General features: G+C 43.8%; 4 protein-coding genes across 4 annotated transcripts; 1 reads left to right on the top strand and 3 right to left on the bottom strand.

Annotated features, from left to right (window-relative positions):
* Positions 1 to 175: 175 nt before the first annotated feature.
* Positions 176 to 3,490, bottom strand: SAMD00019534_110750 (hypothetical protein; the record flags this gene model as incomplete). Its single annotated transcript, XM_012893728.1, has 3 exons — positions 176 to 245; positions 331 to 3,239; positions 3,311 to 3,490. 3 exons carry the CDS (start codon positions 3,488 to 3,490, stop codon positions 176 to 178), a joined length of 3,159 nt encoding a protein of 1,052 aa, XP_012749182.1.
* Positions 3,491 to 4,166: 676 nt separating this feature from the next.
* On the bottom strand, positions 4,167 to 5,221 carry SAMD00019534_110740 (hypothetical protein; the record flags this gene model as incomplete). Its single annotated transcript, XM_012893727.1, has 3 exons — positions 4,167 to 4,370; positions 4,437 to 4,864; positions 4,942 to 5,221. The coding sequence occupies 3 exons, from the start codon at positions 5,219 to 5,221 to the stop codon at positions 4,167 to 4,169; spliced, it is 912 nt and encodes a 303-aa protein (XP_012749181.1).
* A 4,382-nt stretch (positions 5,222 to 9,603) lies between these two features.
* Positions 9,604 to 11,316, top strand: SAMD00019534_110730 (hypothetical protein; the record flags this gene model as incomplete). The annotated part of the gene is made up of 2 exons (XM_012893726.1): positions 9,604 to 10,924; positions 10,988 to 11,316. 2 exons carry the CDS (start codon positions 9,604 to 9,606, stop codon positions 11,314 to 11,316), a joined length of 1,650 nt encoding a protein of 549 aa, XP_012749180.1.
* Positions 11,317 to 11,368: 52 nt separating this feature from the next.
* Positions 11,369 to 12,778, bottom strand: SAMD00019534_110720 (hypothetical protein; the record flags this gene model as incomplete). The annotated part of the gene is made up of 1 exon (XM_012893725.1): positions 11,369 to 12,778. The coding sequence occupies one exon, from the start codon at positions 12,776 to 12,778 to the stop codon at positions 11,369 to 11,371; it is 1,410 nt and encodes a 469-aa protein (XP_012749179.1).
* Positions 12,779 to 12,842: the final 64 nt, after the last annotated feature.

The raw sequence follows: 12,842 nt of genomic DNA, 5'->3' as shown, positions 1-12,842 counted from the left end.
AACTCTCCCACAGATTTCATTCAATCTTCGCTCAACCGCACTAATGAAATGAAGAGATAAATAGAGAGAAACATATACATAATAGTATAAAGTGATTTGAGTTTGTTTATTTATAGTATTGATGTACATAGATGGTAAACATATACATTATTTATAAAGAAGAGAGTGTACTTAATTAATCCCTCTTCTTTCTCTCCATCTCTTGTACAACATCCTTCATATTTGGATAATAACTTCGGTGTACACTATTGTGATTGATTGAATGAATGAATGAATGAGTAAGTACATATGTATAACTAACAAACTAAACTAACAATATAGGTAACTTACTATTTGATAACATATTCTGGATACAATGCTACAATTACAACTAAAATGACATTGAGATAGAAGTATCCGCTTGAGTATAATGATGAGAGAAGGTCGATGTTATACCAATCACCTCCAATTCCAAAGGAACATGCAATTAGAGTCCATCCAAAGTATAGTATAAGTGATCCCAAGAATGCAACAATGCTGACCCATGTCCATGTTAGAGTCTCCAGTGCCACCTTGAAGTTGACAGTGAATACCAGACAGGTGAATACCAGAACTCCCATGTAGAACTCGTCAATGTTGTGACCGTCGCCATAGATGATTCCGCGATTCATGCTCAGCACCGGCACAAAGAAGATGCACAGCGATTGGTACAACGCCGAGAGGATGGTGAAGAAGAACATGCGGAAGTTGAAGTGCGCCAGCATCGGTCCATCCTGGTAGAGCTCTGGGAATGTGTTGGTGTTACCAGTGCCCACAGCTCGGTTAAAGACTCCAAGAGCAATAGCTGGGAACAGTGTGAACAGGAAGCTGTACAGAACGATGGTTGTTGGATCGTACAACGTCGAGCCAGACGACAGTGTGTAGATGGTGTACCAGAACTGCGTAAAGACAAGTGTTGCCGACTTGTTCATGATGTACAAGATGAACGAGGTGACACGTTGGTATGCATTGCGGCCATGCAACAGTAGTAGGCGCTCGAGCAAACGGAACTCAGAAAGAGAGTAGTCGGCAGTCTGTGCAGCTTGGATACCCTCGTGACCAATGATACCGACACCAATGTCTGCATTGTCAATCATTCCAATATCATTGGAACCATCACCAATTGCGAGTGTGACATCCTGGATGTTGTTCTTGACCAAGTTGATCACAGATGACTTCTGGTTGGGGGAAAGACGGAAACCAATGGCTACATTACAGTTCTCTGCAAGCTTGAGGAACTGCAACTTGGTGGTAGGGTTGGACAGCAAGTACTCGAGGTTGGTGCCCGAGAAGACCAGGGCAATGTCCTTCTTGTTCCTCTTCTCAGTGGCGGTTGCTAGGTATTCGTTCAACATCGAGACACATTCATTCTCCGAGTTCTCGGCCAGCACAAGGATCTCCATGGTTGATTCGTCGATCAGACGACAGCTAGCACCGACGTTCATGGCAGTCAACAACTTGTCTCCGGTGAGCACCCACATCTTGATTCCACTCGAGCGGAGAGTGTGGATGGTCTCTGGTACTCCCTCTTGCAGTTTATCATCAACTGCTGTGGCGCCCAACAGTGTGAGATTGCTCTCCATCTCGGCCTCAAGTGCACGGATGGCATCGGCGTTTGAAGTGGACTTGGCTGCACGGTAATCGTTGACCCATCGCACAACGGTCTCTTCCTTTAGTATCTTTTGAGCAACACACAATGTCCTAAGGCCCTCTTTGCCAAAGTTCTCAAGGTCGGTGATGGTCTTGTCGGCGAATGGCTGCTTGGGTGCCAGACGCAGGAAGATCTCCTCATCAGCGCCTTTCATGTAGAGCATCACCTGGTTGTTGATTGGATTGCGAACGATGACGGACATTCTTCTTCTGGACGATGTGAAACCAATAATCTCTACTACCTGGAACTCGTAGGATTGTCCCTGGATAGAGATAGAGAGGAAGTTGTTGACACGCTTGTGCAACTTGTAGCCATTGGACAGGGCACCCTTGAGCAAAGCCAACTCATCCATCGAGGAACCCTTGTAGAACACCTCTCCTTGGTCGCCATCTTCAGTGCAAACGGTGTGGCAAGTCATGATAGCCATGAAGTAGTCCATTCGAGTCTGGTTGGATTGGTACAAAGCCTCGTCAACTGGGAACAACTTCATTGTGGTCTCTCCATTATTGTTGCTCATTGGCTCCATTTGATGTCCAGGGGCAGCCAAATTGTCAACTAGATGCACGGTACCTCCTATCGAACACTTCTTCAACACCATCTGGTTCTGTGTAAGTGTTCCAGTCTTGTCTGAGAACAAGTAGGCCACTTGTCCCAACTCATCAATCAGTGTCGACGACTTGGGGAACTGACGAGAGCCGGCAATATCCTCATTGACAAAGGTCATGTTGATGAGCTTGATGATGTCGATGGTGAAATAGAGTGTGATGGCAATCAGACCATTGTAGAGGATGATAAAGGTGAAGAACATGGTGGCGACGGTCATGCTGGATAGGTCCAAGTACCAGGTATCATAGTCCATCTTGGTGCGGTACACGATGGTCGAAATGGCGGCCAACAGCACAGAGATTGACAACAGCGAGAACAAGAAGTAGTTGGTCATGCGCTCCACACGTCCGAGCTTGGTCTTTTTGTTGGTGGACAGGCCTTCAATCTCGAGGGCAGGCACAAGCGAGTGGTGGCCAGTGTAGATGACACAGCCGTAGACCCACTTGGTGTTGGTGATCTTTGCGCCACGAGTAACAAAGTGTTGGAAACCTATGTTCTCTGTAACACGATCATGGAGCATCTGGCCTCTAAAGTTTGATGGCAAGGTACCAGGCTCGCTACATGATATCTTGGCATCGAGTTCTGCTAGAGATCTTGGGTCCTTAAGAGTGGAGGTGAACTCTAGTGCGGACTTGCTCGACAACTTGACTTCTCCATCGGCCGTCTCGTACTGCTCGACCATGCACACGTTGTCCATATCACTAGTGGCCAACAACATTAAATCTGCAGGTATGTATTCATTGTTCGACACCTTTATAACATCGCCAGGCTTCAACTTGTAGGAGGCAACATCATTGAAGACTGCACCACGCAGAATCGACACCTTCTTCAAATTCACATCCCTATCCAAATGACGCTGTTGCTGAATAGTAGTCAACAATTGCAACACAAATGTTGCCACAACCATTACCAACAATGGTCCCAAAGTCGTAAAAGTACCAATAGTACTAAGTGATGGGATTAGCTGGAGAATAATCATTAATATTAGTATGGTCATTCAATCAATCAATCAATATATTGAATATTCAAACATACCTGGAGAATAGTGATCAGCAACAGATATATATATCCAAGTCTAAATGTGTTGTGCCAGAGGAACCTCTTGAGGAAATGAAGTACCGAGTAGGTATGAATGTGTATCTTGTTGTTGGGGAAATTGAACTCTCTGTTCTCCAACTCATCATTGATGTATATGAACCTTTGGTTCAAGTCCATGTTTGATCGATTGATTGATTATATGTATTATATATTTTAAATTTGATACAGATATAATAATGATACAACAACAGTTAAACTTGGTAATAATTATAACTTTAAAGTTAAATAATAGTTCCTTTATGTGAACTAAGTGAGGGTATTGATTGATTGACTGACAGACTGGAATGGATGTGGATCAACCACGCCATTGGCATCAACGGCGATGTTTGTTTGATGGGATGGATTAGTGTCCAGTGTTTGTTAACGAAACAATCATGTGATTGCATCAATCATGTGTGTTTAAAACATTGAGGTATAGGTAGAGGTGGCAACAGCCTACCAACGAACTAGTGGTAGTGGTAGTGTTAGGTCGTGGTCTTTTAAAACTATGATTGATAGTTAATTATAGACACTCTCTGATGATCAATCTCAAGATACACACACACACACACACTTTCATCAGATGATCAATCACATGACACACACACCTTAATTATGTGTGTTTAATTTCCATCATAAGGTTGTTGACGTTTCGGGTCCACCCGACACACACACACAACACATTAACTAAGGATGTCGATGTCCAACATGTTGCCTCATCACCAACCCTTTGGTGATGACACATCCAAGAAGTCCAAGACTTGTCAAATGATCAATGAATGAAGAGTACATGTATTTTGGATATATTGTAATTTCATAGTAAACAATATCCAATGCAGCCACTGATGATGGACATTGATAGACATGACAGGAAGTTGACTTGATGATTGTCCAATATGTCCGCTCCACTAAGATGTGCAATCAGATTATTCTTTGACTTTGGTTGGATGTTTGTGACCTTGTTATTCTTGATGTCCCATCCAGAGTATTGAACAGTAGCTCCAAGTAGTGAATCAATCTAAAACAATGAATGAATGAGGTGTTAGAGTTGCATCTTGTTCAACATGGTCCAACAACAACATACCATCGATCCACATATGCCAGAGAATGACGCCAAGAGTATGATTGGATATTGGGGTTGGTGAGCGGTGACGTTGGCTGGTGCGAATAGGATGGAGAGTACGTAGTAGCATACTCCAATGAAGAGACCACCCATGAGTGATGCGAATGTGCCAAGGGGACTGATTGCGCCGTTAGTACCAGGTGGCACACGTCTAAGCTTTGTGATCAAGATCGGCTGTGTCTTATTAAGTATGCCCAATTCTGAAGCCCATGTGTCACCATTGCAGCATGCATACTGTCCTACAAATGCACATAACAAGAACACGTCCAAAGGGTATCTCGAGTCAATATATGTGTTCCATCGACTGTTGCTCACCAACATATGCGCCAGTGCCAGTACAGTGCCCACCAGACTGTTTGAGAACACCTGTATATAGTTCCTCTGGCCACCTGTGAATGAGTGAGTAGTCGCGTCAATATTCACATCCATCTCAGACACACTCATTCATTCATTCTCAGACACCTACCAACTTTGTGATCTTCCTCAAGCTTCTTCTTGATGGACGCTTTGTATTTGGTCAGATAAGACGATGATAGGTAGAAGGCGATGAGGATCGCGGCAAAGGTGTGACCTGCTGTGAATGTGATCAAGCCTGTGAACCAAGCAGCGATCGCACCTGACATGTTCAACGACTTCTTGCGCAGACCATGTAAAGCCAACAAGGTTGCGATGGCAACTCCAACCCAGATGTGTCCCTGTATAGTTCCTAACAATATATGTCTCAATGATGATGATGATCCATCCATCCTTTGTAATAATGTAATTATATGATTGAATGATTGATTAGTTGATTGAAATTAAATGAAAGTATGTCTTCCCGATCGGGTTGATGATCAAGATGAGTGCGTGGTGGCGCCTGGGGGTGATTGAAGTTCACTGACTTGATCAGATTGGTCAATCGATCGCGACATTTATGATACATCTTTTATTTGTTGCTGTTGTTGCTGGTGGTATGACGATAGTCTGCCAATGAGAATGGTCGAATGTATTGGCCGACGAATTGACGCTCCCACCAATTGTCGTTGTTGGCATCGTCCGCCACGCTGTGCCCACTGGCTCGCCAATCAGTGAATCGGTAGAGATAACGCTGCGCCCTGATGTACTTTGGCGGCTGCTCCGATGGAAACGGCGAGTATTCAATAAGACTGAGCACCTCGTGCGAGCCCTCCAACAGCTTGGCCATGAAGTGGACGATCCAGCCTTGTCCACGAGCGTCGGCAGAGAGTGCCGCGAACCACATCTGCCAGTCCAGACGCGGCTTGTGGCCAGGGAAGATGAACGGCGGCATCCTCGACAGATTGCCAGGTTTGTAATAGAATTCGTACTCTTGCCACAGCTGCCCATCGTCGCTGCCCTCAATCGAGATTTCAAAGCGCTCAGTGGTCATGTGCGAGAACAGGCCGTACACGGCCGTCAGGTGGTAGAGGCTGACGGCCGAGTTGACGCGCTGTATCAGCACGGGCACACTGCTGCGCTGCAGGTAGCGCGTCATTGAGAACAGCGACGACGTGCCGATCAGGATGAACACGAATGGCACCAGCAGGTTCTTGGAGTTGAGGTTCGACAGGCCAAAGTCGGGTCGCTTGAAGTGGTAGATCCTGTTCTTGAGCGACTCGAGCTCCAGCAGCTTCTGGCGGAAGGGTAGCATGATTGAAATGAGGAACGAGTCGTCCAGCAGTAATATCAACAATGCAATCGTTAGGTAATTGAAAAAGTTGTAGTTGCCAGTGAGTATGATCATCAGCTGCAGTCCAACATTAACCAAGCATGCTCCAATCCTAAATGTACGTGGTGCAAAGAACAAAGGAGGAATGAGTATCTCCACTACCAGTGTCATCATTGTTTCAAACTAATATGGTTGGATGTGTGGAGGTATGTTGTGAGTAAGTGAGTGTCCAGCGTGACGATCATTCAATCAATCAATGTAATGTACCTTGTGGAACATCTGTGGAAGTTGGTGAAAGTAATAACTCTAGAGTGATTGATTGATTGATGTTGGTTAGTCTGGATGACCTGGATGTGGGGCTTTGCCTCAGCCCAAGCCCAAGCCCCAGCCCCAATGGGACTGATCAATGATGTACATACAAATACATTGGGTATACATTGGGTCTCGTAATGATAGCTCATAGCTTGTAATGAAGACCATATTGGTGTAAGCTTAACCAGTCCACTTCCAAAGATCAATCTAAAGACAAGCCATCTGATTATGTTTGAAGGTGTGTGAGTGAGATGGGATTGAGTGATTGAGTGACCGAGCGAGTGAGTCCAACATACTTGAAGAGGTATCTGATTGGTTGTGATGGCTTCTCATCATATTCTGAGCCAAATGGTGATATGAAGATGGCAAGGAATGCACATTCTAGCAACAGGTGATCCCACTTTATGATGATGATCATCGTGTTTGATGGTTAGCGAGAGGTGATCAATCATTGTCACGTGACAGCAACAATAACAACATACTTGATATGTATAGAAGATCTGACCAACGTCAACGATGAGGAAGTAGAAGAACCATGTGAAGCCGAGATAGATTGAGTGTGACATTGTAAAGATGGACAGTGAGCTTGAGATCAAACCAAGTATACATATCGATTGTAACATTGTATTGACTGGCATGCCCAAACCCTTTGTAGGATGTATCAACAACATCCATATCGAATTGATCTCTACATTATTCTCAACCTTTGTATCCAACAATGGCTGTTATCGGTAGTATACCATCATCTCCTACAAGTCCATTGATTTGAATACTATTCATACATATGAAGTAAGTGAGTGATTATCATTCAAATCATAAGATCAATCATACGATCAAACATACTATGATGAGAAGAAGGCAACAAAGAATACGATTGATAGAGTCTTGAGGAAGATCCAAGTTGATAGATAGTATGACTTTCGTCTTTGCTTCTCTTTTAGTGATTGTTTCTTCAACATCTAAATATCTATATATATATGATTGATTGAATGATTGAAAGAATGAATGAACTTTTGGTCGGCGATGCAATGATGTGTGTCAAGTCTGTTGGCCTCAACGAAACTTGAAGAAATGTCAAAGGGCTCCCTTCCCTTTGAAAATTCTTTGGCTTCATTCGTTTCTTTGTCATTCTTTCAAACAAATAATAATGGATACATGTACAAATAATAATAATAATAATAACAATAATGTATTGCCAAGAACATTACAATGTTTTATTATAACATTACTTATGAAGAGTAATATAAAGAAGAATGGTGAGAGGAATCTAAATGGTGTAGAATATATTTGTTTCGATAAGTGGATGTGGAACTTAGCTTTGGTCAACAGATATTGGTTCGATATGGTCACATTGAGAATAGATTATATTGGTCATCATTTATCATCAATGCCTAGACATACATTGCAAAGTATATTGAAAGGACTTGAACACAATCTTCATTGGTCACTATTCAAACATATCAAACATATCGATCTAAACAAATTGGAATACTATCAAAAAGATTGTTTGGAGATAATTGAAGAGCCCATTGATGATGATGATGAGCATACCGATGAAGAATATGATGAAGATGAAGATGAGGTAGAAGAGGAACCTTTGGACAACAACGAGTCTGAGGAGAATGAATATGTGGCGGAGAGAAGATCATGGTGGCAAAAGGACCTGGAGCCTACGGAGGAGCAAGGTGATCATTGGTATTTTCACCGATTCGGGTATTACTTTCTAGATGTTAAAAAGTTCTACAAAAAGTGGAGAATGGAGGTTGGAATGGAGGAGTGCTTGGGGACGCCTCTAATCTATCAAGTAACAAGATCCAATCGATAACTTACAAGAACAAGAAGAAGTATTGTAATGATAGTGGCAGGAGAATGATCGAATTGATTCCCTACTACTTTGCCAACTTGACCAGCGTGGAGGTCCATGGAGAAATCTACGACCTTGGTTCCAAATGGTTAACAAGGTTACCGCATCTTCAACATCTGAAGATATATCTCTTTATACATACCCGCGACAATGAAGCCGAACCAGATTTTGACAAGTTGTGGAACCGCATTGCCAGCATTAGTCATCGACTGATCACATTGGATGCGTCTGTGAACGGTGAATGCCACACTCTCAAAGACCAAGCTATTGGAATTCTGTTCCAATCGCCTACATTGACCAGTCTGTCTATAAGCGGATCACTTGAACACTTCTGGCCCACATTCAGTGATATAGAGAATGACAATTCTGATCGTGGTTCATCATCAAATGGAAGGGTACTCTTGGATGCACTAGTCGCCAACCAGACGCTCACTTTCTTGGAAATCATTTTCCCCAAGACTGATGAATCGATTAATCATCGTGGACAATATGTTCAATTATTCTTCAAAGCGTTGCTCGCAAACAAGAGCATCACTCACTTGTCCATCAATAATGGAGTCAACCTTGGCACACTTCTAGATGGATTGGTCAACCGATCAAACACCACCATTCAATCATTGGAGTTAATATTTAATTATTGTAAGTCCACGATCATTCATTCAATCAATCAATCGATCAATCAATCATTTACTAACCCAAATACTCTATCAATCAATAGCTCCAACAAGATTTGCCAGTCAGGTATATAGGTTGATTGGAAGTAATATACCGACAATAAAGAAGATGAGGATAATGAATTTCACTGATATTGATGATGGAGAGGTTGATAAGGAGGCGTTGGCAACATCAATCCACAATTGCTTTGCGAGCAACACAACTTTGGAGTCATTGTACTTGTATTTCTCAAACAAGTCGCAGATTGAACCTACACTGAAAGGATTGGTGGCAAGTTCTATCAATGGTGGACGACTTCGATCACTCACTCTTTATAACTATCCACGACTTACAGCCGAGATGTTGGCCATTGCCAAGTCTATCCCCACACTGGAGCAATTCCAATTGGAAAGGCTTCAAGTTGATGAGGGAAACTAAAAAAAACTAATTCATTTGTACATTCTTCATTCATTCATTCATATAAATATATATTAACCCAATCAATGGATGATAATGTATCATTACCAGTATTATTACAATGTTCAATTTTATCTCTTCTTCTAAATGATGTAGAATACATAAAGAGAGAGGGATGTATGAATGAAGATAGTAATCTATGCTTCGAACAATGGATGTGGAATCTGGCATTGGTAAATAGACGTTGGTTCACATTGGTGACGATGGCAATTGGGTCAGCTGGAGACGAGCTCGAATACATGCCTCATGATACACTGGGCAACATCCTGCGAGGCACACCTTCGCAATGGTCACTTTTCAAACACATCAGGTACATCGATCTCAATATGATTGAGAAGTCAAAGTTCGAGCCTACATCATTGTTTGAAGATGATACACCGTCATCAACAACATCCTCCTCACCACTATACGATGATGACGAGATGTATGACAGCGAGGAGGAGAGACAAAGACGAGAGCTAGATGTCCAAGATCAACTTGAAAATGGCAACTACGACTCGTCGTTAATGAACGAGACTGAAGAAGATGAATATGTGGCTGAGCGCAGGATATGGTGGCGCAGGGATGAGCCAGAGGAGATGAGAGTGTACCTGCCAATCACCAATGTGGACGAAGGAGCAAAGGACGAGCAAGAATATTGGACTCGCAAGCTGGTTGACCAAAGAAAGATATTTCGATATCCAAACTTGAAGAAGTTCTACAGACAATGGCGCAAGGAGGTGGGGATGGAAGAGGAGCAAGAAGCAGTGACAGTCGCGACCAACAACATTCAATCGATATCATTCAGACTTAATTGTATCAACAAGAGAAGTAGTATGATGGATATTCTAAGCTTACCATACTTTGCCAACTTATCCACTATATCCGTTAATGGAGAATGTTGGTACATCAGCACCAAATGGATAACAAGACTCAAACATCTTCGACACTTGGAATTAGATTCCTCGTTTGACTTCTATAGCCTTCAAGAAGGCTTTCTATATGGCCGCTTTGACAAGCTTTGGAACAGGATCGTGAGCATCAGCAATCAACTCATCACGTTGGACACGAGCATCGGTGGCGAGTGCCTCACGCTCAAGGATCGTGCAATTGGCTCACTCTTCCAATCACAATCATTGACCAATCTTTGGATAGGAGGACGATACGGACATACGGATGAGTTTTGGAGGGCATTCAGCCATCTGGAAGGGCACAATGGATTGTCCAGGTTGGCAGAGCCCCATTCATCATTGGTGGCACTCAAGGCCAATCAGACACTCACCAGTTTGGACATCATGATACCTGGGATTTTTAATGATGATGCTAAACTACAATACACTCAGCTGTTCTTCAATGCACTGCTCGCCAACCAGAGCATCACACACCTGGGCCTCTACAATGATGTTAACTTTGGCACAATACTCGAAGGATTGATTAATCGATCAAACATCACCATTCAATCATTGAAATTGAGAATGGACGAAGTTAACTACCAGCGTAAGTATTGAATGGAATGATTGGTTGGTTGTTGATCATTCATTAACTCAATCAATCAAATAGTTACCGATCAGTTGTTTAAGTTTATTGGAAGCAATGTCCAGACTGTCCACAAGTTGAAGATTATACCATTTCCAGAACCAGATAATGCTGATGATGAGGTGGTTGCCACAACCATTATCAATAGCTTCGCAAACAACACATCTTTGATGTCACTGGATTTGGATCTCGATGATTGGCAGCTAGATAAAGTTGCCAAAGGACTGCTCGCAAGCTCAAGCAAAGGCGGACGACTCCGATCATTAACTACATATCGTTGTACCATCACTGACGAGGTAATGTCATTGATCAATTCAATACCATCTTTGGAACTACATTATAACGAATCATAGCCAGAAGTAATCACCAACAATCATTCTTAACGAGACCTATTTAATCAATCAATCAATCAACAATGGCAACAATAACACTCATCCATGGAATGGTAACTGAGATGATACCATTTTGGTATGTGGCGCTAGAGACTGTCTTGAGTGGAGCCTTGAATTGGAGGCCGTTGGTGAAGTCTGTGGCGGTCATTCCACGACGGAACGAGTAAAGCGAGTAGATGCCAGTTGTCTTGCCATTCATCTGAATGACGAGTGCTTGGTCCTGGGTCTCGGACTTGTTGATCAGCACAATCTTGGCCTTGTTGTCGGTGGCGTAAACCTCGACGCCGTCGACTAGCGATGTGGCGCTCACCATCACAGTGCCCAGCTTACGCAGGTAGCTACCGCCAGTCCATGCGGCAATGCCCCAGTAGGATGGCAGTGGGACGTACTTGCCGGCTGGTGCGTCATTGTTGGAGGTACCGTCGGTAATGAGACCGAGGGCGCCATTGTTGTCTGCATAGTTGTAAGCGCGACCGCCGCGGCTGAGCACCTGGCCGATGGTAGACACGGTGTGGACGAGATTGCGCGAGGTGTAGAAGGCCTGGGCCCACGAGCCATCGTACCATGAGTTGTAGTTGAACTCACCAAGCTGAATGTTGATTTGATTGGCACGTGCGCCAAAGTACACATTGATCTGTTGGCGCAGCCAGTTGAGGGCATCGCGGTACTGGTATGTGGCGTTGATGTTGCCCAACACCTTGCCGTCGCCATACTTGTGGAAGTCGATGATGTCGGTGTCGGCATTGCAGTTGCTCATGAAGTTGTTGAAGTCGCCGTACTTGTAGTCGGCCCATGTGACTAACGAGGGACCGGCGAGGTACAGACGGCGTGTAGTGGCAGCACGCATAGCAACAGCAATGTTGTGGTAGCCTGCATTGCCGGCGCCTCCAAAGATGTAGTTGTCCATTCCAAAGCCATTGTCGGGCTCGTTGCCAATGACGTAGTAGTCGACTGGGCCGCCATTCTTACCGCCATTGTCGTTAAAGTAGTGGACAAGCGAGGCGGCATCCGACGTGGTGATGTCATTGTCGTTGGTGGAACCACCAATTACGACAAAGGGGATTCCGCTAATGTTGCGGATGGCCTGGATGTAGGCGGCGCCGTTGGTGTCGCCAAAGTTGCCTCCAGCAGACGATCCGACGTTGCCATTGAAGTAGCGAAGGGGTATCCGCCAGACTAGGGGTCCGAGTTTGCCAAGCAGAGTTCTCCAGTTTGTCGAGGCAGCACCTCCTTTGATCAAGTTAGTTGAGCCATAAGTAGACACAGTCGATCCAATCGACATGTTTGTGACATTGAATGACTTTACGGTGAAGTCAACAATGATGTTGGGTGTTCCAGCAGCCTCTCCAACACTTGCAAAAGCTGCAACAACTGCCAAAGCGAGCAATAATGATGATACAAATGTAAAGTATTGTCTTTCCATTATTTGTTATTTGATGCGATGTGATGTATGTAATGAATGAATGAAGTGAATGTGAACTTAAAGT

The sequence above is a fragment of the Acytostelium subglobosum genome, assembly GCF_000787575.1.
Source record: "Acytostelium subglobosum LB1 DNA, scaffold: scaffold30, whole genome shotgun sequence".
Lineage (NCBI taxonomy): Eukaryota > Evosea > Eumycetozoa > Acytosteliales > Acytosteliaceae > Acytostelium > Acytostelium subglobosum.
Note: the sequence above shows the minus strand (reverse complement) of the source record. Positions and strands in the feature narration are given on the sequence as shown.